Source organism: Takifugu rubripes, chromosome 17 (genome assembly GCF_901000725.2).
Source record: "Takifugu rubripes chromosome 17, fTakRub1.2, whole genome shotgun sequence".
Taxonomy (NCBI): Eukaryota; Metazoa; Chordata; class Actinopteri; order Tetraodontiformes; family Tetraodontidae; genus Takifugu; species Takifugu rubripes.
The window spans coordinates 5,376,370-5,401,264 of NC_042301.1; the positions used below are offsets into that span (position 1 = coordinate 5,376,370).

General features: G+C 43.6%; 1 protein-coding gene across 1 annotated transcript; it reads right to left on the reverse strand.

Moving 5' to 3' along the window:
- Positions 1 to 317: 317 nt before the first annotated feature.
- LOC101063005 (sodium/potassium/calcium exchanger 3-like) lies at positions 318 to 23,608 on the reverse strand. The gene is made up of 17 exons (XM_029851380.1): positions 23,068 to 23,608; positions 20,659 to 20,787; positions 9,970 to 10,046; positions 8,086 to 8,160; positions 7,787 to 7,871; positions 7,272 to 7,375; positions 5,445 to 5,519; positions 5,110 to 5,135; positions 4,977 to 5,030; positions 4,760 to 4,896; positions 4,535 to 4,695; positions 3,949 to 4,216; positions 3,691 to 3,857; positions 3,457 to 3,571; positions 3,244 to 3,356; positions 2,884 to 2,949; positions 318 to 2,258 (listed from the first exon to the last, which is right to left on the reverse strand). Exons 1-17 carry the CDS (start codon positions 23,258 to 23,260, stop codon positions 2,106 to 2,108), a joined length of 1,998 nt encoding a protein of 665 aa, XP_029707240.1. The 5' UTR covers positions 23,261 to 23,608; the 3' UTR covers positions 318 to 2,105.
- Between the last annotated feature and the right edge of the window lie 1,287 nt (positions 23,609 to 24,895).

Below are 24,895 nucleotides of genomic sequence, written 5' to 3' on the forward strand. Positions count from 1 at the left end.
AGGAGAATTGTAGCCCAGATGCAACCATTTCAGTGAACTATTAGTCATTTTTTGGTTTTTCCAGACACCTCCTTTAACTCCTCCAACAGGGTGGGGGTCACCTAAGAGGTTGGCCCCGATTGTCTTCAGATCATGTATTTTTTTGGAAATTGGATGCAAACGATCTTGAAATATTTTGCTTTCAATTAGGTTTTTACATGCCGTGCCTTAATTTTATCTACGCAATTGTAATTGTTTTTGTACGTGCATGATTTTCCACAACTTTATTGCATCATTTCTATCATGAAGAGCTCCAAGAAACGTAAGGTTTGTGTATGTAAATCAGTTTATTTCAAGAAGAAAATGAATGTCCAGAGGTTTTCATGTACAATGAAGCCAACTGACATAAAACCACACTGTAATGAACTACATTCTTAACTCTGTATATAATTGCCCACCAAAATTTATTACAGTGTCCAAGTTCATTACTGTCAATTCATCTGATATGTACAATATTATCAAATAAAATCAATCAAATCTGTGTTTGTTTTCTAAATAGACTAAATGATCCATCAGAAAAAACGGCTCCACTGTGGAGGCGTTGGCGCACTATGGCGCCATCTTGTGGTCGCTACAGGTAATCCTTCAAAGTACAGTCGAATGCGAATTAAAAAAATACTTTTCTTCAAACACATGCTAAAACAAAGTGACAATACTGTAGATAGTCGCATTTTTTGGTTTAAACACAAGCAATAGTGGCCAAAAGTATTCTGTTCTTACGCCTCAAATAATACAGAAGATGGTTGAAGAGTTCAAGCTTTAAGTTTCAGAAGCAAAATGTTGCAAAAGTTCCTGGACTTCACATACTAACCTATCTTTTTATGTCACTCATTCTTGCCACATTAGCTCCAGTGACAAACTTTTCAGCTCATCACACCAACATCTCCATGGCACCATGAACAGGATGTGCATCATCTTCGATATGACACCAGACTTATATAGAAATGCCGCGATATCTCTCCAAGCTTTACAAAACGTATAAATTACAAGGTTATGTTCTTAACTACAAACAACATCAAGTCAGTTTCCAGTACTTGGATTATATATTATTAATTAGGTATTGTACATGATGTCATTTATCACATGATCCAAAGGACTGAAACTGGTGCTCAGACATGATCTTTGAATAAATAAATTCATAAATAAATCATGATGATGTCTTCCCAGTAGCAGCAGTGTCCATGGTTCACCTTAAAATTTGCCCCCCCCACCACACACACACACACACACACACACACACACACACACACACACACACACACACAAACACACACACACTAAATCTATTCAAAAATACTTTTGGTTTTAGTAACAATGTTATTATACTCAACCGAGAGGCTAAAACTAAACTTTTAACATATAAGAAGACTAATTGATAGAACTTTAAACTCAGTAGTAAGAGGCAACAATTAATCATTAATTAATAAAGTGACAGTGCTGGGTGCCATTTTCAAGGAGCTCCCTTTCCTATGAGGGTGGCTAAAGCAGGTATATACACTAGATATACCAGGAAAAGAGGAAAAAACACCAGGTACATACTATATATTTGAATAATGCTAAATATTTAGACAGTGCAACGAGGCTAACACAGCATGCTAGGCTGAAGTAAGTGAGAAAAAAGAAATACAGTCACCAGATCGTGCAATGCTGATCCCAGTGTGCATAAAACAATTCCATAAATCAGCGGATATTATTATCAACAGTATATACAGAAAAGTTTTTAAAATACTTTGTGTGCTTATCTCCAAATAGGACAGAGAACAATCCAGCTAAAACCACTGGGAGTTCTCTCTTCCTGCCAGTCAGGTGTCAGCAGCAGCTTCTGCACCAGCAGAACAGTTGAGTTTGCTCCAGCCGCCAGATCCTTTGCTGCTAAAAATTCCTTTCAAGCGAATTTCCTCACCCTCGCTTGTCGTACCAGAGATTGACGGTAGAGACCTTCACTTTCCAACCCAGTCATGATAAATGGATAAGGACTTTGTTCCAAAGTGCCAGGAAACCTGGAACCAAGCGACAATTCCTCCAAGAGTGGCAGAAGACGGCGCCGATGCTGGACGACGGCGGGGTCAGTGGATGTCCCGGCACATGGGGAGGTTGACGAAGATGAAGACGTTGAATTCGATCAGGATGGAGAAAGAGAGGAAGATGGCGTACAGGATGAGGCAAGCTAGACCCAGTCGCCAGTCCAGAGTCCATTTATTCAGGTGGACACCAAGAACCTGCAGACAGACCAGACCAGACCAGAACAGAGCAGAGCAGAGCAGAGCAGAGCAGAGCAGAGCAGAACAGAACAGACCAGAACAGAGCAGAGCAGAGCAGAACAGAACAGAACAGAAGAGAACAGAGCAGAGCAGAGCAGAAGAGAGAGCAGTCAACGTCTGCCACTTTTTTCCTCACTAAATATATAAATTATAGCCAATTATATGTCTTGGCAATAATATACAGGGTCAGTGCAGCTTTCTAAAAATATGCATTTTAATTTATTGTTTAATGTTTAGGAAATAGGTTTGAAGAAAATTTAAAAAAATCTCACGAATAATATTGTTTTTTATATTCAGTGCAAGATATTCAGCATTAAATTTCAATACAAATATTTCAACAATATTAAGATCCTTTGTGCTGTTTAACAGCAGGGGGCGCTCTTAATCTGTCAACCACGATGCTGTTATGGGCGTTGATGGAGGAGGTATGGATGGATGGATGGATGGATGGATGGATGGATGGATGGATGGATGGATGGATGGATGGATGGATGGATGGATGGATGGATGTACCTACCTTATGGTACATTCCAGATGACCAGAATATATATACGAGTTAATAATGGTTCTTTATTGTACTTACTGTGACAAACACCGAGGCTAGTAGGAGTCCCACAGAGAAAATGAGTCCTCTGCTGTTCAGATGAATCTGAGGGGACCAAGGCAAATAACAGAAATAGTCACATGTCAGAGGTGAGTTGCAGGGTGCCCGTTGATCAGTGAAGACATTTATTTCCGTTTTCCTCTTGTGGTGTGGAACGTGATGAATGTGTCCCGGCTTCACTCTTCTCAGACAAGTTTAGTCTCCCTCAGTGACAAATTATGCATATAAACTGTATGTATATTCAGGGCATGAGCTGATTAGTGCAGACAATGGCTGTTTTGGTCTATTCTGGTCCCATTCTGGCAGAGTCCACTCAGGCTGAGCTGAGACAGCACTCACGTTGGATCCGTAGTCGATGCAGAGTGTTTGCAGGGTCCAGGGCAGACCCAGGCCCACGAGAATGTCGAACACGTTACTGCCGATGGAATTGGAGATGGCCATGTCTCCCAGACCTGGAGCAAAGACAGCACTGCCGTCAAGGTCGGTGCGCAGTCAGCTGATGACAGATGTGGGTACATGGATGTGTGTGTGTGTGTGTGTGTGTGTGTGTACCTTGTCTTGCAACTATAACACTAGCCATGCAGTCTGGAACACTGGTGCCCGCCGCAAGAAAGGTGATGCCCATGATGACATCAGGGATTCCCAGAGTAAAGCCGATGACGGTCACCTGAACCAAAGGTTAGTAGGACATGGTCACCTCCCTGTTCATCTGTTCCGATTAACAAATCCCCCCTCCTGCTTAGCAGCAGGTAGGATTTCAGTGTGTTACAGAGAACTGGGGCCTACCATCCACACCATGATGTAGGAGAGGCCAGCGATCCAGATGGTGGCGGTGAAGAAAGACACCAGGAACCATCTCTCCCAGCGGCGTTTGGCACAGTTGGGCACGGTGCAGAACAGAAGCAGCGACAGTGGCCACATGATCAGCCACTTCAGCTTGCTGCACACCCCAGCTGGGAAACACCACCAGGACAATAACGACTTTCAGTGGCATTTATTCGCCGAGCTCGTTCAGTGTGCGGTTGCCTGTCACGTGAGCCGTACCTGGGACTCGAAATGGCACCATGGGACCGTTACTGCCATCTTCTCCCTCCGCTTCCGCATCGTTTTTGTTCTCCTCTTCATCGCTTTCATTCCCTGTTTCGGTCCCAGAATGCAGCCTCTGAAGCCGACACCTCCCGTTCAAACCCTGCTCGGCCACACCCGTCCCGTTATCTAAGCCCCGCCTCCCCGGCGCCTTGGCGGCTGAGTCTGAGTCGCCGTTGGTGATGACGTTGACCCGGGTCTCTGTGGTGTTGATCAGTCGTTGTCTCTGGGAGGGATTAGAACACATTCTATGTTGCCGCAACACTCCTGAGATTAACGTTATTTTTAAAATGTACATTATTAAAACAAAAACAACTGTTCATCAACAAATATTTCCATCCTTTCCATCCAAAAATCCAAATTTCGATTGATTTTGATTACATTTACATCCAGACTGGAGTCGACAGGTGTCTGACTAAGAGACCGAGTGCAATAATCTAAAGAAAATTAGCATTAATTAAGTTTTTACCAACCTCCGACACCATCGGAAGCCGTCTGTGAATAACTGACAATGAATAAATGAAGGAATTTAGAGTGCACGTACCTCATTGATGAGCATGCGAGAGGCCATGGTGAGGCGTGTTCTTGGGGAGAAGTGGCTGGTGATCATGACCCTCATGCCAGCCTCGGAGAAGGTCAGCTGGTGGGGGTACGCGGACAGCAGCTCGTCCACCATCAGGACCGAAGGCTTGCAGTGGAAGTTAGCTGTGGAAAAAAAGTCCACATCAGCGCTGAGTCACCAAAAAAAACCAGAGCTGCTTCCGGTTACCTTTCTTCAGCAGGACCGCGGTGGCGTCACACGTGGCGTTATCCTCCAGATCCGTGCTTCCCGTCAGCCCGTTGGTCAGATTCAAAGAGGTCTTCTTCTTCTGACGGTCAAAGTAACGTTGCACTTTACCGTTAAACCTGCAAACAATCACGGATGAGAAGAAACCAGAGAGGAGGAGCTGGATTCAGCTACTTGAGTATCTGATGACGCCGCTCACTTCATCATGAGGATGTAGACTGCGTACATCAGGATCAGGATCAGAGACTCCCACCTGCACACAAACACGGGATCAGTAAAAACAGGAGCGATCCAGTAAAGGAAGCATAAATGGTGAAGCTATGGGTACATACCAGCACACGTTCTCATCATAGATGAACTAAAAAGGCAGACAGAAAGAGAGCAAAGCAGTTCATTTCAATGAAAGAGCTAGACTTTAACATCTACTCAACAACAGACAAAATCCAAAAGGTCAATCCGTGAGGTTTTCATCATTTAAAACCGGCCAACTAAACGTACGCTTCGGAATATACAGATTACTGATTTAAAATGAATGATTGTTCATAATCCCCAGCATTTATCTGACGCTCCAGGCGTGTTCATTTCACCCCAATTTGGCTCCCGAGAGAGGAATCTGGGGTGAATCTGGGGTTCAGGTGGAGTGCCTCCATTTGTGGATGAAGCTTACCACAATGAGTGCTGTGACCGAAAAGGTGTAGTAGATGGAGTCCCGGAGCAGGGCCCAGCGGGAGAGTTTCACAGCCTGCAGGCAAACATCACGCATGAGCGCAAAAAACAGCACAGGTAGCTCATTCCTAACACAGTGTTATTACACTATACAGTGTAATAACTCTTATCATTGTGTGGAGTAGATGTGTCCACGTGCAGACTTCAGGCAGCTAAATAAAACCGGGGAGCCCACAACGTGGCGGCGAGCAGTGTGGCGTCAGAGGTCACATCTTGAATGTAGCGATCCCAGCTGAGGAATCCTTCTCCGACGGACGGCAGAGGCTGAGTGGGAGGAGAACAAAGCCTTGGAGAGTTGGCCTCCTCTCTGTTTCACGGCGCCGCGGCTCTTTGTAGACAGATCCTGCTCTGAAGAGCTGGCCAAAGCTAACAAACAGTAGCGAGGTGTAACAACAGGCCTTGAAGATGTTCTCCAGCATCCGCTGAGCCCGTTTCAGAAGCCGGCCTTCTGCCTCGTTATCTCATCTCTCATTACGTAACGCTCAATCCGGGATTGCAGCGTCGTTTGGAGTGCAGAGCATATATTTTTCAGGGCAGAGAGCTTATCCTTGTACGCCGCTCATTCCCATGTCCCTGGTGGGCCTGGCTGCATCGGAGAGTGGCTGCACTCCATCAAGTCACGTTTAGTTTCATGCAACCAGTGATGGGATGCAGGTTTCTCGTAGGCTTCGGCCCGGCTTCAACTTAAAACTGTAAAGGTTCTCATTCATCCAGGTCATGGTCATTCTGGTTGAATCATAGCAACTGGACTGTTTGAGTTCTATGAAGATGTTTCACCTCTCATCCTAGAGGCTTCATCAGATCTAGCTGACTGTTGGGGAGTTCCAGAGTATCCCTGTTTGAGGGTAATGATGCACAGGTTTGGGCCAGGGAAGATAGATGGTTCCAGAGGAGTGAAAGAAGCCATCTATGTCAAACTGGAAAGATCATCCTTAAACATAGGTGTCTGAGGCAACACCTCTCATCTGTTTACAATCCAGTACTGAAAAACCTCCCCAGGACGATAAAAGGCCAGTCACATGTGGCCACTAACGAACCCCATTGTGTCAGTGGAGTTTCAACGACCTGCATAATGAGGGGTGGAGCAACTAACAACCAGGTGACTGAAGCTCCAAAGGTGTTCATGGCTCCTGAAGAGTATAAGGATCTGGACCTTCCCAACAGTCAAATAGATCTGATGAAGCCTCTTGGAACTCCAACAGTCCAGTTGCTACGATTCAACTACCAGAATTGCTTTAACAGAACTTGAATAGCTTCCTTTTGCTCAACAGTTTCCAGGCAAATACTGTGCTTTGACAGTAGTTTGATAACTCTAACATGTACGTACACAACAGCACAGTAAGAGCAGACCGAGACTCAGTGTGCTGCCGTCTGGGGACCAGAACCAGTTCCTGAGCCAGTACCTCGGGTAGGCTCGACGTTACATGCAGTTATTTATATATTTCTATGCAGATGCACTTATGTACTTTATGTTACACGGGGCTTCCTGATGTGAGACAAGGGCTCAGCTGGTTTTCTGGACATGGGCATTTTTTCTAGACACTTATGGGTCTTGTGCATTACATTTAAAAAACAAACAAAGCATTTCCGGGTCATTTGATTTCAGATAAAGAATATTTTCATTGTGAAAATAGGAAAAAGATGAATATTTAGTATATAAATGTAGATTTAAAAAACTATCTTAAGCTGTTAACAGCAGAAATCTATGCGTAAATGGCGCCCCTGGGCTCCCACTGGTGATAAAAATGCCGCTTCTATGACATCATACCTGGCCCGCGAAGAAGCCACACACGCCGATGATGCACAAGATGTTGAAGACGGCTGACCCCACAATGGTCCCCACTCCCACGTCTCCTTTGGTAATGAAAACACCTGGGGACGGAGTCACACACACGCACACACACATGCAGCGTCAAGCTTTCACAGAGAGCTCAGACGAAGGTTTATTAGCTGACATTTACGGCTGCAGCTGCTGCAAAGAAGACTTGCTCCATCTTAATTATATCATTTTTGACATGCATTATATGATATAATGATATAACTTGATGGTTCTGCAATAGAGGGGGTTCTTTGTACTTTAAATAAAGATAAACACAGCATTCTCTTTTCAGCATTAATTATCCAGTACATATTACATAACAGTCCTTTAATTGGATGTTTGTTTGGAACACATGCTCTGGGATCAAAAACATTACAGTGAAGCATCTATTTAATACTATAAAAGATAAAGAGACAACACAAAAAACACAGGAATAGCGATGCAGGTGTGGATGTGGTGATTACCTATGATGGACGTAAAGAGTTCAGGAGCCGAGCTGCCAGCCGCCATGAAGGTAGCACCTGCTACATCTTCGCTAAGCTGGAGACGCTGTGAGGAATTAGCACACGAGAAGTCGAAAATCACTGTTGTCATCACCGAAAAGATCCACACATGGACGAAAGATCGCGCTGAACGCTCAGGATCCGTCTCTGGAGGATTTGTTTTACCTCTTAAACAAATCCTGCAATTATTTTATCAGCAGAATCACTGTTTTTCTATGTGTATATGTATTCTAATATTTTATTGTGTGTGTCTTTCATACCTCACACAGTTTCTCCAGGGAGGGAACAAAGTAGTCATCACAGACAACAGCCAGAGCACAGAACATGTATATAGTCTGGAAAGAGAGAGTCACAGAATTCACCCTTGGCTTCAGAGAATTAAATCAAAGAGGAAAACAACCAATCAGTTTTAGGTTTTTGCCTTTAAAAGACCAAACCGTTAGTTTACCTCGCTCCTATCAATAACAACACAAAGGGGGTGAATAGAAAGATGGAGTGACTGGTGGGTTTTCGGGAGCGTTGTCGATGCTGCGCCGGGCTGTGGCGGTACAGAGAAACATGAGCTGGAAGGTTAAACCTTCCCTCTGACAGGAAAATAAAAACAGCATCAACAGAGCATAAAGGTGGCGGTGGGAGGGGGGGGGGCTGCCGAGAGAGAGCCAGTGATGTTAAAAAAAGAGCGTCAGGTAAAGACGAGGGATGTGGGGGAATGTGGAAGCAAAGGCCTCAATATTCCCCTTTCAAACACCTTTTGCAGAAGAACGTCAGCGAGGGAAGTTTCTTTCTTCTTTTTTGTTGCAGAGATGAGTCACGTTTCACTTTGCAACCAGATTTCTTCCATCGCCCATTTTCCAGGTGAAAGTCAGCAGAACTTACATCATTTCTAGGAATCTGTTTTCTAGTCTTTAAACGCAAATTCCTCTGGGGACGGACTAAATAAGGCACGTTCTCAGTATCACCCTGGTAACTGCTGGCATGTTGTGTCTTCGAGATGATTGTCAGTGCATAAATCTACAGATTCTACTCTTTGTTATGGGGGGGGGGGGGGGGGGGGGGGGTCATGGGAGAACAACACAGGAAGGACAGCAGTGTCTTAGAGTTTTGTCTCCATCCCTGAATACAGACCGTAAAATGCTAACATGCAGACGACACCATTCCAATCAACCGTTTAGGAGGGTGTGACCTGTTATCTGCACCTCTAAAAGTATCATAAGTAATGTTTTGCAAAAGCAACTGCTAATTATTTAGTTATTAGCGCTTTATTGTGAGATAGGCTGTGGTTGATAGTTACAGGACAAACTCAGGTGAAGAGTTTAAATTAGCTTTTGCTGTAGCTGTGACCAAAAGCAGATTATAATGATTGAACTGTATTTGCAGACCTTTTATTTAGCAACTTTTCCTACGGCGTTGCGTAATACAATAGGCAGTAATTCTTTAAACACTTTAAAATAAAAGTTTAGGCAGAAAGGTAAAGTCAAAATAAAGCGAAAGGCTTCATAATCGATAGTATTCCATCATGTAGTGGAACATTTATGTGCATGTTGTGTAAAAAAGACACCAGAGACATTCCAACATAGAATTGACCTCATGCTGGACATCCAGCTGTGCCATTATGGGATGGCCAGTAAGATACACAATAATCATACAGGCAGAAGGATGGATGGAGAGTTTAGAGAAAGATAAACTGGTCATCCCTATTATGTGATAATATTGCAATGATAATATCATTTAAATAATCTAAAAACATTGTTTCAAATATTGCAAGTTCACATCTTTGACTATCCAAATAATAAAGATAATGAAAGTGAAATTTGGGAAATGATGCTAACTACTCAGTGCCAATTAAAACTTTAGAGATGACACAAGGATGATATTAATAAAACAGCAGCAAACTCAAACTTCAAAACAACTTTAAAAAAAAAAAAGAATCTCATTAAAGTGGGCCCCAGTTTGACACTCTGCAGCCTAGTTCTCATTCTACTACCCAGCAGGATTCTGCTAATGGCCCTGCTAAAGCAGCAATTAACAACGTTAATTTAATAAAGCGCCACTAACATCTGCATCGATCACACAACCACTGTTAAGAGAATAGTTGGCACAAACATCAGGTCAGAGCAGTAAAACAATGCTGGTGCTACACTTACACATAAGACATGCAGGGCCACAGCTCCTTCTGCTCGCTCTTTGTTTGTGAACAGGTCTGTAGGGAACTCGTGCACGGCTGCAAGAGAGAGACACATGAAATTAGGACAGCTCACATGGAGCAAAAGAATATGGGAAGAGAACAAAGGAGAGAGGGGGGTGTTAAAAATAGAGAAGAGGTTACACAGGTTAGTGCGACGGCTAGAGTTTAGAATAGAATTTTGGGGTATGGAAATGTAAACAGAGGAAGTTCTGAAAACACGTTGGACCTCCCGCCACCTTGTGTTATATGGAATAATCTATTGAACCAGCTTTTACTGTGAGTCTGAGATGAAGATGCAGGACTTAATGTGTGAATCAACCCACAGGAGTTGATTTAAAGAGGTCATTTTACAAGCACGGACCGGACACACACCACGTTAAAGCCATCGAGGAAGTCCAAAATGTCACAAAATCATCGCATTGTGCTTGAAAATGCAGTTTCGGTTCATTACGACCACGAAATCATGCTGGAATTGGGCACCAGGAGAGAAGACTGCAGCAGGAGGCTCACGCTGCCCCATGGAACGGTGCATTCACTCTTCAGACACACTGAAATCTCTTTGGTTCCATCACATACGTACAACTAATCAATGAAGTTGAGAGTAATTTTGACATTTGGCCCAGTGGCAGCCTTGTTGGGGACATATTTGCATCTGTAGCAGACGTGTTTGACTGGTTGGAGTTCCCTAAATTCGACCACAACGCAGAACAGGTTGTGTTTTGAGAGGGGCCGTCTCACCGTGACAGCTGAATGTGTTTATTACATTCTGTTACAAACCCGAGGGAGCGTGCTCATAATCAGTCCTGCTAAAAGCGCCGTGTCTCTGGGAAAAAGAGCAAACAAACACTCATCTGCACTTCCAAAAGATGTGACAAGCCCAACTCTTCTCCCTCGAGGAGACGCTTTGAGGATGAAAGGCGAGATCAAAGCCCGACAAACTAAAAGTGCTGAAACCAACCGCCGTCCAAAAAAGTACCTGGACATAAATATCCCCCTTTTATAATAATTACCAAATATCAAGACATTTAAAGGTCACTTTCGGGTAGAGACCACATCATGGGGAGATAAAAACTGTAAACACAAGAAGTCAGAATCAGAACCCTCCCTAATGAGGACATGCCTACATTAGTGTATGCACGTTATAAATGACTTATGAAAGTAAACATTCATTTATTCAGCCGTTGATGAAGGGGTCACTAAAACACACGATGATGGATTCAACTTACACATAAAATGCATCATTTATCAAACCACACAAGCAACCACTAAAAGGCAGGTGATCACTCTCACCTACTTTGATTTGTGTTAAAAAATATACCATAAAATCAAAGGTCTCTCCTCCCGGAACTTGCGTCCGCCTGTTTACAGCCCAACACAAACTCCATAGCAACAGAGTGTCCCCTTGAAGTGGAGAATGTTCGAGTGGTTGAAGGTGGGAAAAAAATAATAAACTACAATATCTCAAGTTGCTTCAGCTATACTTTCACTGTTAGAGAACATGGTGGAGGCATTTAAAATAGAGGCCAGACTGAGGGAGCATGACACAGTACTTTATATACATACATACACATGCACACACACACTCATATATCAGTACACACACATATCACTGAGGGTTCCATTGTGTCTCTAAATGGAATCATATGAGTACAATTAGCAGCGATCAATATATCAATAATAAATCCAAATTATGTGCACATTACTGGTGCAGATATGTCATACTATTGGTATTTAAGAGAAATTATTATATATTTTATCTTCAGGTGGAAGCCTGGGTGTCCAAGCAAACGCCTACAACAGATCTTAAAAAACTCTGCATCGAACTCATGGATGCTCCCTCAACTCCAGCTCCTAATGCAGGTGACCCCGTTAATGTTCCTCCCAAAGGTAATCTGAAAGGAACACACACCTCGTTGCCTCCAAACGGGGGGAAACATCAGCAGGAAGCTCCGACTACCTTCGCCTCCCGCCGAGGATGTTGGGTTTTCTGTGAGAGGGGCGGCGCCGTGTGCTTTCAACGGAGAGGCTGACACGAGGGTTTTAGGAATGTCTGTGTTTATTGTGCATGTGTACAAAAATCCCATCCTGCTCCTTTTCCACTGATTATATAATACATTCAGGTCGTTGCCATAGAAACAAATAGGCACCACTGGCTGGATTTGGCATTGGGGTAAGGAGAGGGGAGTTGGTGGTCAACCAGCATTAAGAGATGTAGATGGCAGGCTCTTATTTGGTCTCTTTGCCAATGTGTGTGTGTGGGTGGGTGTGTGTGTGTGTGTGTGTGGGTGCGTGCGTGTGCTTATACACTTGTAATTTTACTGTATGTTATATTATTATGTCAACTAAGCACATTATATTACAAATCTGACTTCTAGAGTAGGCTCAGGAGAGGCCCTTTAATGTGTGTGTGTGTGTGTGTGTGTTTGTGTGTGCGCGTGCGTGTGTGTGTGAGAGAGAGCGAGAGAGCGAACAAAAACTGTGATTTGGAATTTCATTCATTCAGCGAGAGACCCCATTTGGTCGAGTTAATGGCCAAAATTGTTAATTTAATGTCGTTACGTGTGTGTGTGTATTGACTTAATTGATTTTAATGGGGACACCCATAAACACCATTGTTCAAATCGACGTTTACCTTTGCATCCGTTCTGTTAGCTGCATTACATGTGACTAAAGGAAGCACATCATTAATATTCAGTTCAGACAGTAAAAGGCCAAGTAGTTATCAATAGATTGGATCTCTTGCAAAAAGAAAAGAATTCTGCTACGTGGTGTGCGGAGCATTTTGACAGAAATTGTTAATGTTACTCTCATTAATTTAGCTAATAAAGGGAGGCTTATGGGCATTAATGAGAATTACGGACACAAGCACAAAACCACTTAAATTAAGGGCTTTTTTTAGGTCGCATGCTGTTGCCTGGTTGTCACAATAGCTTTTTGTGAGTAAAATGTCTCATATCACGGGACGTAGTGTGTTGACAGCGGAGTGAGAAACAGTAGTTTGCAACATTCCATTAAAGATTTTTAAAAATACCTCCCCGCCCCCCGAAAGCGACAGGAGTTAGCGCAAGAACTGCTGATTCTTCTTCTTCATCTATTTAGAGAGCATCTGTTTTGCCTTTTAATCAGTTTCTGCCGGAATGTATTTCATCACGGTCCAAACTCAGATCTTTAGAGAAGCGAAAGAGACAAAAGATATGGCACAGCTGGCATGTTCACTTATTTTGCATCTACTCAAAGGGAATAAGTTCAGTGAAGCGAATTGCCGTTGCCCTGGATAACAACACTTTGGTCCTGATTTAGACAGTATTTACTGGGTTTTAGAGAGGAAAAACCAGCCTATTAAACCCGAACTTTCTGTAGCAGTAAAACCAACTAAGAAAAATGTCAACTTGTCTGCATACTAATTGACCATTTGCTTCCCTTAACATTTGCATATTCTATGGGCGCCTGAAAAAAAAGTTCCCAGACTAGACAACGATTTCCTCCTCAGCTACTCTTTATACTGTAGACTCTTTATACTCAAAGGTGTACTTGTCATGTGATGTTGGCATGACAACAATCTCCCGTGAAAGAAACCAACAATAAAACAGGAATGAGGTCACCAAGTATAGCTAAACATTAAATGTGATTAAAGTTGCATTTCCCTCGCTGTGGGTGTTGAACAAAGTCATCCCCGTGTATATCTCGTGCATATCTGGTGCACGTGGGACGCTGGGGGCCTGCTCTGCACATGCTCAATGGGCGATGCTGATGCGGGCTGACACATTGCATGTCGTGAGCGTAGTTACCGTGCTGAGTAATGGGACATCTAAGGTCTCCTCCCCCCCTTCGATACTTACTTAGTGGACAGATAGAATTTATCATTTAAACTAGCCCGTTATGGCAACACTGACATGTTCAAGAATGTCAGATTTAAAGAGAAATATTAAAGAGGGAAGTCGTTACCCAAGCAGAATCTATTAGTGGACATTTGTGCCACAACCTAAAAAATAAGATCTGTAAATGAAATGCGGTAACGCTGGAAAAAAGGTATGTTTTCAGGATAGATTTAGACTTTGGAATATTCATTCAAGCCTCACTCAGAGAAAATGTACTCAGCTATGATAAAAAGCCAATGATGTATTTTTCTCCAACAGTGTATCAATGAAGATGTGCAGCAGTTAATTATATGGAGTCCAAGAGTCAAGCAGTGCCTCATAATTCCTGTCTGTCTCTTGCATTTTGGTCTGACAAATATATATAAATGGATGGATGGATGGGTGGGTGGATGGAAGGATGAATGGATGAATCAATGAATTAATTAATGGATGGGTGGATGGATGGATGGATGGATGGATGGATGGATGGATGGATGGATGGATGGATGGATGGATGGATGGATCAATGAATGAATCGATGGATGGATGGATGGATGGATGAATCAATGGATGGATGGATGGATGGATGGATGGATGGATGGATGAATCAATGAATGAATCAATGGATGGATGGATGGATAGATAGAGGTGAAACACATTCACTGCTTTTATGAAAAGCCATGGTGGTTATCCGAGCACTGAATAAGTGTTATGATGACATCATCCCATAGACGTGGGCTAGTAGGGGCTGCCTGTACCCCCCCCACCCCCCCCCCCCCAATCATTTTATGTCCAAGTCTTGTGAGTGAAAATAGAGTTGTGTCTGCACAAAATTGTTTCATTTACATTACATTAAGTAGCCACAGGTGGGTTCCATTCTAGTTGAAGTTCAGCTGTTTACCGTCTGGCCTAAACCCAAAGACCTCTGTCTCTGTTTTGAAGCACATTAAAAATTGTGACTGTGAAATCGTGTTTATTTGAATCCAGGCTAGATTTCCAGCTGAGGTTCTCCTATCAAAACAGGCTCTAGTCCTGTTATAGACTGATACTGTCAGATATGGTGTAAATCAAAATTCCCCCAGTGAACAAGAAAACACCCCCAAAACTCCATTCATTAAGTTTTAAAAACATCCAATTTTATGGGACAAACCTCACCCTATTTCAAAAACAAAAACTCCTCAGTTGTAGTTCTTCCGGTTGGAGTTGTGAAACCAGATATCTACATATCCAAATATCCAATATATTATCCTACAGTGTCTAAAGACTACTTGTATTGCAAATTATTAATATTATTTTCTCAGCATAGATCAATTATGAGAAAAGCTAAATATGGTTGTTCAAGATGAAGATATTTTAAATAATACAGGAGACTAGCGCGGCAGCTTCATTTCCATAGTAACAGTTAATGTGGCTGCTTCCAGTCTCAAAAATGTAAAAACACACCTTTAGTTTTCCTAACTGAAGGTGTTGTTATCGTTATTACCGTAGTTAACTTTGGGGAGATCCATCTTTGCTTGGTTCTCTTTCAGTTTGTTCCACAACTTGGCCGTGCACGCCAGGATAAAAAGGCTCACCATGTGGAAAGGACGTCAAATATTAAATGTGGGAATAATCAGGAAGCAAGAAGGAGGCTCACTGTAGCTGCTCACATTACACTAGTTTTAAGTTAGATACTACAATTAAAATTTCATCTATATAATCTCAATAATTTACATTTATAAATGTTTGAATGTTTTAATTAGGGTCACATCTCTTGCTCTCTCTCTCTCTCTCTCTCTCACACACACACACACACCAATCACGCCACTCGAGCAACACAATTTTAGAGCCATCACTACAAACTAAGACGATCCAAAACAGGACACAGCCTAAAATCTGCTGCTGCTCGAATGTCCTAAACCAGGGGTCATCAACCTTTTTGAAACCAAGAGCTACGTCATGGGTAACGAGTCGTGTGAAGGGCTACCGCTTGACACACTCCTCTAAAATAACAAATTATGTGTGTGTGTGTGTGTGTGTGTGTGTGTATCAATAACTTAGAATGGGTAACAGAAAAGATCAATATTCAACGCTATTGTTATTAATCTTAGCAATTGTTCAGATGATCACTTCTACATTTGATCAGAAAAAAAATGTCGTGTTTTCACCAGACCCTTTCAACCATAAGAAACAACCATTTTAACAATTCATAAACTATGTTGAACCATGTTTTAAAAAGTTATGCAACATTTAAAAAAAATTAACTTTCATATTGAATAAATCTTAACTGAACAAATCTACTGCAATTCTGCTCAAAATTTGTTAGATTTTATAAACACACTTTTTAGCTCATGGGCCTCCTCTGACTGTAGAATGCTTCCTGGTGGGTAGTTAGCATTAGCATTGTAGCTTTCATGACGCGTAGTGAAGCATCGCTCCACATTGTGCTGCTTCGCCGTCATCACAGTCGCCCCACAAATGCAACATACACACCTTCCTTTCTCAGTAGTAAAAAATTACGCTTCCTCCCATTCACTTTGAAAATGATAAATTTACTGTCTTCGTTTTGCCATGTTTTTGGGGTAGAAAATTGCACTCCACTCACCATCTTCACTGCCCGCTAGTTTATTCTCCACAAGCGCAAAGGTTCCTTCATGCGCACAATACTGACCTTTGAACTAGGTCAGAGTGCACCTTCACTTTATTTATATTTTTATTTATTTTTAAGACATTGTCATTTTAAAAAAAAAATAGCGGTAGAAAATTTTTTCTTAGAAGCACCTCACTTGCGAGTTTTGCTATTTTTAGAACAGGCTTGTGGGCGACTCATGTGGTCATTGCGGGCGACTCATGTGGTCATTGCGGGCGACTCATGTGGTCATTGCGAGCACTGTGTTGGTGACCCCTGTCCTAAACAATAGATTTGTGATATTACCGACCCATCCCTGCCAAACATGTTCTGTTTTCGTCTGTAGAGGCGGAGTTTTTTAAACACCCACAGTTAATCTGGTTGGAATAATAAACCAACAGATTACCAGGCTCATGTTCCTCTCCTCCCTACCTTATTCTGGAATAACATTTAGAAGGAGTGGCTGTAGGGGCCTGGGCTGAGGACCGCAGGGTTCTCGGATCAAGCCCCGGTCGTAGGAGCTCAGGCCGGGACTCCTTCAGAGCACGGCCGAGGTACCCTTGAGCAAGGTGAACCCCTAAATGCTCACACTTGGCTCTGCGATGAGCTGGAGACTCATTCAGGGGTGGACCCTGCCTACGGCCATATGCGTGGTTTAAGGGTGGGCTTCAACACCCTCCCCTTGACCCAAACAGAGATACAGCGGTCAAGAAAGAGCCGAAAACGCCCCTTCTCCCTACACCTTGTGTCATTTTGCTTTAGAAAGGTGAAAAACTTTGCGTGGGCGTTCCTCTGTTCTCTTCCTATTTGGCGGCGTGCAGGAAGCCGCCTCGGCCATGTTCGCAGTCAAAACAGCCAGATGAATCTTTAAAGGTGTGTTGAACCACTTTTGCTGTTGGCCAGCAACTCCACTTCTATAATTCAACAGAGGGGAAGCGTTTGCTCAGTGTGGGAGAGGGGGACACAAAGAAGAAACACAACAAAAGAACTTGACGGGTGACATTACGAGGAGGAAACAGGCGGAGGAACAGCAGGAACCGGCTGTACCCGGGACTCCCGGATTTGCCGAGATAATTGCTGTGATAAATCGGTCGCGTTCCCTTGAGCCCCCAGTTTTCGCAACAACGCAAGAGGATGTTGCGTTGTTATGAGAGGATGACGATCATCGGCCACCCTTAATCCAGCTGTTGGGTTGGGATGGCAACAGCAGCCCAGTGCTGACACCGCAATGTGGATGATCCAGTTTCTGGAAGGAAATCAATCCGCGAGCTCTCCGGGTCAGTTCTGAATCCGAATAGCGAAGGACCATATTCAAGGCATTAAAGGGCAATCCTATTTAAATATTTAATTAATTCCTCCACCGTAGTCCGGAGATGCTCTTTTCTCTCGCGTGCAGGTGGTTGCCTCTAGGGTGCCCACGTGACGGCATGAACACACACTCCGCGTCCACACACGGTGGATCAGCTCACACATGCACACACAATTTCAGCACAGAGCAGGGCCAGTACCATCACATTAATCAATGCAGTCCTTTCCGAGAGACAAGTCCTAAGGGGTCACTACACACTTCCCACAGGAAAGCCCTGATTAAGTCAGAGCGGCCGACTCTCCCACCCAAAATGGAGTGCTGAGTAGAGCCGAGTTGTGTTGAGTGGAGGGGCAGGAAGAGAATATTGCCCTGGCATAGATTCAAAGACTCTCTGTAAAGATGGGGCCGCCGGCTCAGGGGTTATATTCCGCACCTGTGTCTGCAAATATTTAGCTGGAAAAATGCATATTTCACAGGAAAAGACGGAACAACAACACAAGAGTTTGCAGTTTGTAACTGATCACTAACCTCACATTTCACCGCCACACTTTTTTCCTAAATGAAACTTTCCAAACTTGTGGCTGACAATGCTGCCTTTGCATTAAATGCCCATTTATCTAAATACTGGCTGTCTAATAATGTTGATTATAGCATTAAGGGTTACGCTAAGGTTATAGCATTAGCCTCCGCTAAGACGTTGCAATGTGTAAACAGGTTATCAAACCAAAGATGTGACTTTAAAAGGGCCAGAGGAGTGACACCATCACACCGTTAGCTCTCCTGCTAGGTGTAAACTATAGAATAAAGTGGGCTGCAATATAAGCTTGGCCTCATCCTCGTGTGCCTTCAGACATCAATGGCAACAACCAGGTCAGTTTAACAGCGGAGGAAAAAGGCCTTTTCTTTGAATGACATGCACAGTATACACACACACACACGTCCCCACAAGTCAAAACTTCCCTTTTTAAGCCACCATTCTGGATTACATGAGTTTGAGCAATTTGTATACCTCAAGGGAGAAGAGGAGGGGAACAGGAGGACTTTGATGAAACCATTAACCAGCTAAAACACTGCAGAGGGAGAGAGGCAGGAGGATTTCACAAGTGTGTGAAATCAACAGAAGCTGCGGGGTCCTCACAATTAAAATCAGCGAGGGAGATGAAACAACGGGTATGATGGCTTATTCCATGTTTGGCTGGGAGGGAATAATTAGCAAATGAGGCTTTGTCGCTCTGCATCCCTGGCTTTCTGACCCTTTCCCTCATCATTCAAGCTTTTGATCAGCGGGCAACAATCAGCGAGGCCTCGACCGTGCTGCATCCTCCCAGAACTCACGTTGAGATGTTTCCTCATCAGCCAGGCTGCTGTGTGACTGGGAAGAAGTGTGCGCGTAGTTATGTTGAATCTGTTATGCTAATCTGTGTGGAACTGATTGGAGGTGCAGCACCGGTATTGGCGACCCTGGAGATCAGGTTACTGCATGTTTGTGCCACTCTAAAATGACAATTTTTGTCCTTTTAAATTCATTGTTTTAGTGAATCTAACTAACCAGGAAAGTCATTAACTGACCGGGCTACTTCTTAAAGACGGAGGACATTTGTAGGATTAAAGATGCTCATTGTTGGATGTTACAGAAAATGTTGCTGCCACACAAATACTGTTTAGACCATCTGGTTTTGGAGAGTGGATCCAAACTGAAGCCAGTCTGGATCACATTACTCAATTACGTCGTTGGAATTAACCCGTCTTGGCTCATGCTGGCATACAATTCCGATCCAAAGTAAAGAAATAACTGAACAGCCCTTTAATGTGAGAAGCAAACAACTGAGCCAGTAGTAACACCAGAAGAAGCAACAACAGAAGCCAACCACACCGCTGAGATCCGATTCAGTGAAACCGGCATCCATCACCTTTAAAAAACCCTCCCCTCTCAAAGGTCAGCCCTACAAGGGCTCACTAATGAACCACTTTGTTTGTCTCGTGCCAGAAAAAGCAGAGTGGCCTACAGTCTTTCACTTTATTATTAGAGAACCCTTTCAGTCCTCTAGAGGGTGTCAGGGGGCCGAAGTCACTGGGGTGCCCGTTTTAAATTTAGGAGGAAAGAGCAGCTACTGTATAATAGGCAAGGTAAGAGAATAACTTGAACTTTGACCTCACCTCCTTTTTTTAGAGGACAGGGGAGAGGTAGGGATTAGATAGATGGAAACCATTTTGTTTAATGAACTCAGAAGAGTTCTGGGGGGTGGGGGGGGGTGTATTGTCTTTACCATTCTGTCTTGCATCCATTAGTTTTAAATGTAAAAACATAGATGGACGACCCGGTGATGTGACAGCTGTGATGTTTGAGTCTGCCTTCATCGTTCAGGGTGGCAGGGTTGGTTCCTGGGAAAATGATACTCCATTTTCTACCAATGGTGACTGGGATAACGTACAATCACGTCGGGTTCTGGTCCTGATATGCGCTACAGCGCAGAATAACAAATATGAACATGTCAAAATACGTTTCCACTCCAAACTTTACAATGGGAAACATTGCCATGGAAACAAGATTTCGGGTGGATGTTGCGGAGGAAAGGATGCGGCAGAGGAAGAAAACGGAGGTAGGAGCGAGGGTGAAACTTGCGGGATACTAAAACCATGTGACGGAGACTGAGCAGCACCAGTTGGAGGATGCACTCTTGGGAAATCACCTAAGCTCACAATCTGGGTTACCCCTCATCAGGACGCCAGGACAGAGGGACCACAGAGGCTAGAAAAGAGAACATGTGGGGGTGATCATTTGTTTCCTCCATCCTCTATCTGTCTGGTGGAGGGAGGGGGGCGACAATTGGGAGGCAGCTGCTGGGGCGTCCTCTTTCTTTCATTCTGTCTTACCTGGAGCGGTGCAGTTCTTAGACTCCTCACTCTCTGCTTCCTCCAAGCTGCCGTTGTCCGATTTCTCCAGCAACCTCCTGCCTCCGTGTCTTCCCTGGTCCTCCTCGCCACGGCGGGACACTTCCAGATCTGGAACAGGTTTGCAGTGGATTTTAGGACATTTCTGATGTATTTTCCAAATCATTGGACATGGTTTTTAACCACATTTGAAGGGGAAAAAGTCTATAAGGGGTTAAATAAAACAACAATCAGAACAGAACAGTAAGTCCACTGATTACCTCTGCCAAGGGGGTTATGTGACAAAATCTATCTATCTACTCTAAGCCATATGAATAAAGACACGGATGGTAATAAGCTCTATCTAATGTATCCATAAAAGCAGCCCTCACTTCAGTTCTATGTACAGGTTCTGCCCCCCAGGAGCGTGAAAGGTAGAGCAGATCCACTGAGTTGCCGTAGCTGTAGTTCTAATAGCTGGAGTTGACTTCTCTGTAACATTAAACTTTGATTCTACAAGGCACGGCCAAACTACCCAGCTACAACCTGACTGCACCACGCGGAGCGGCTACAGCAGCGTCTCCAAGTCTTCTGTTCTCTTTGGCTATTTGGCACGCACAGAGGAAGAGGAGACCTGGAATAATGAGCGTGCAACTGTCAGGAGACGCTGAGTGTTCCTCTTCTATCTCCACCACATTAAGCTCAACAGAACGACATTAGGTGCATTATAAATAATCAACTTTAACTTACAGCCTGGCGTGCTGATTATGAGCTCACATAGGAAATGCATTAAACAGAACCGCGTCGGCTCATGTTCTCCTCTAATTTGAAGCTCATCCATTGAACCAGAATATGCAGCAGGGAGGAAAAAAGATGATGATGCACAAATCATGAGTGCATGAATATTCACGTCTTCCTTCTGTACACAAAAAGTGACGAATGCGTCTCACTTCAGGGGATGCGGACTAATGAAAGGAGCTATATGTAAGCTGTTTATTGAAAGCAGCCAAAAAATGGCCCTAATATGTCACCAGACATCAAGGAATCATCAATCACTAATTCAGTAGCATCTCAGCATCCAGGTTGCCAGTTAGCACTGAGCTGCAGCTACGAACATTTAGGATAACACTAACCCACAAATGTCTGAAGTTGGGACTGTAACGAGGCATTTTAGAGGAGCATCAGGACAGTCAAAGACAGAGAGACGGATCATTTCCTGTGCACAGGTGTTTCCTGTCAGGAAGAGCCAGGAACAGTTTATCACTAGCTCAAACTTTGCTCCTACCCTCGAGAGCTCTGCACCCAGGGGCCCGCTGCCCCGATTCCACCTGAATATACTTCTGCATTGCATTGACCTGCACTGTGGACTTCTAACCTCAACTTAACTGCTGCTCTTGCACATTATAGGAATACACATTACCTATTCCTTACTATTTATATATATATGTTTTATCTTATTTATTTTATTCTAGTGTTTATTGTCTTCTCTATGTTGAATGTTGCAGCGTCACACCGAGACAAATTCCTAGCTTGTGTAATACTGTGTACTACATGAACAATGGCAATAAATAAATCTGATTCTGATTCTGATTCTGCATGTTTGCCATAACTCAGCCCTTCATAATTCTCCACATGATGGAGTCCTACTGGACTCTGATGTTTAAACCTGTCAAAAACATCAAAAACCTCACTGAAGCCATATTCTAAAGGTGCCAAGTCAGATGATGCACAATCATTGTCTGGATTAATATTGCCGGATGGTCATTGGTCAGGTGATGAGGTTTCAAAGGCTAAAGTCACACCAGCAGCTTTTCAAATGTTTATCCATTTCACATTAAAAAAGGAGATCACACATAAACTACAGCGCAAGACCACAACACCGCAGACCTGCTGGTGGTTTCTGGGGGGGGGGGGGGGTCACAGAGGTCAAAAAGTGACTCCGTTTACTAAGCCACTGTATCAAATTCAGGTATCCCATTAAAGACAAAACCACCACAAAACATTGGACATTTTAAATTGAAGTAGAGAACTCTTACTAGTTCTGGAGAATCAGGATAAACAAAAAAGGACAAAGAAGGAATATTTGGATAAATAAACTGGGATGAGCTTTCAGTCGACCACACACCTCTGAGAACTATATTAAAAGTTTATGTGGACATTGATCATGTGCCAATAAGGATAAAACAACAAAAAAAAATCTGTGATTGTAAATATTTGTGCAATAAAACATTATGGCCACGATCATTACAGAAAGTAGCCAAAATCTAAATGGGTAAATGTATTTAGATTTAGCATCAAGAATGTATTGAAATTAGACTCCTATTAGTAAACTACACAGCTGTCCAGCTAAGCCCTGCTGACTACCCGTCCGGATGCCCCCAGAACCCCAAACCCACGTCTATAAGGGCTCACCTGAGTCTTCCGAGAATCCGGAAAAACCCTTCACCACCAAAAGCAACCCCCCGAACAGGCAGATCTGGATTAGAACCAATTCCTTCCGTCTTTTCCGCCGCGCTTTCACCTTCTGGCTCGGCATCACTTGCACCGGCTGATTCCAGAGTCGGACCCCGGGCAGAGTCATCCCTTCTTCCGCTACAACATCCATGCGATGATCTGAAGAAAAAACAAATTAGGAACAATCCCCGTTCCTCCCCAGGAGAATCTATTCGCGTGGATTTAAAAAAAAAAAAAAAAAGTCCAGCCGGGGTTCCCGGGGAAGGTTGATCAATGCGCAAAGTTGGAAATGTGCCGCCGGGATGCTGCGGAAAACGCGGGTCTCCGGGCTTCTTCTGTCATGTTAACAGCGTGTTTGGGAAGTGAGCCTGGAACGCTGCGGGAGTCTGGAAACTGCTGCAGGAATCTTCCATGGATGCGTCCGTGTCCGTGCGTGAGCGCGGAGGGGAGGAGACACGGGGGGACTGGGAGGGAACGCGCAAGGAAGAGTGATCCTCGGGTTAAAAATGGCAGGTTTCTGACACAATATGCGAGCCATTTTCCACATTTGGCTTTGAAATTATGTTTCAATTACACACCAACAATGTTGTTACATTCGTGATCACATGGGGGCAGTCTGGACTCTAGTCCATCAGCAGCATCACATTGACTATTGACAATTCCAGCACCCCCACATGCAAATTTGAAATGAGATCTGATATGAGAACACCTTTTTGTTTTTCAAAACACATATTTATTCTTGTCATATGTTGTTGTTTTTTTAGATTGCACCATTAAAATGTGTTTAAAATCTCATCCAGCCTCCCAACAACTATCAACTTCTTGCCGAAGATGGGTCTGGCCCTGACTGGGGTGGGGGCCCTCAAGGCATTCCCAGACCTCTGCGGAGATAAATTCTGGTCTCTTCCCAGCTGGATGTGCCAAAAACACCTTTGCAGGAAGGAGCATCGGCGAGGCTCTCATCAGATGCCCTAACCAACTACTGCCTACAAACCAGAGGATGAACCCCATTCTAACCGCACTTTACGACTTTCTTGTGATTTTAACCTGAGAAACATGCACAGCTTCATGTCATCTTACTGAGGACTTAAGTTTTGTTGGCAAAGCTTCTCTGACTCTTGAATAACTTTGCTGATGGTTGTGGTGTTGCAGCACTCATCCATGAAAGCGGACAAAAATCCTGTGGGCAGCAGCCAAATAGGCCGCCTACACGTCTACAAGTAATAACAATAATATCACTCTGAAACATGTTCGTAGCTCAGCCAAAATCCCGGCCAGGCTCTCTCATCAGGCTTGAAAGTTGTTTCCCCCTCTAGGCTTTTGCTTAAATTGCAGAAGGCATCAGATGTTTTTACCTTTATTTATTTGATAGGAAGTTTTAGACATACGGAGCCACTTCACTTAAAACTCCGTACGTGTTTTCTCACAGCGACAGATTTCACCAAAGCGCTCATGGACTTAACTAGATGAATTTCTTCACTGGAACTGACTATAGGCCTAAAAGAGTTTAGTTGAAGAGATTAAAAGGTGAGTTTTTATGGGGACACTAAGTGGGGACCTGGGGACCTCTCAAAACTTTTAAAAATACATTTATTCAAAACTCATTTTGTTCTTGGAGGTCTGAAGGCAGAAATGTGGTTTTTAAATTGATGATCAATTGTGAGGTTTTACATAAATAGCCCTGGAAGCTTTCCAGCAGGAATGGAAAAAGTGACAGGGGCTTTAGGCAAGTGTTGGCATTGTGCTGTTTAACCCTTTAGAGTTTGGAACCAAGACCGAAAACGGA

Bases quoted from the DNA above. Each gene is read 5' to 3' on its own strand.
- LOC101063005 (XM_029851380.1), bottom strand. From the start codon at position 23,260: ATGGATGTTGTAGCGGAAGAAGGGATGACTCTGCCCGGGGTCCGACTC. The intron at 10,047-20,658 runs GTAAGACAGAAT...TCTCTCTTGCAG, and splicing joins TAAGAACTGCACCGCTCCAG to CCGTGCACGAGTTCCCTACA. The intron at 3,357-3,456 runs GTACACACACAC...TCTTTGCTCCAG, and splicing joins TGTTATAGTTGCAAGACAAG to GTCTGGGAGACATGGCCATC.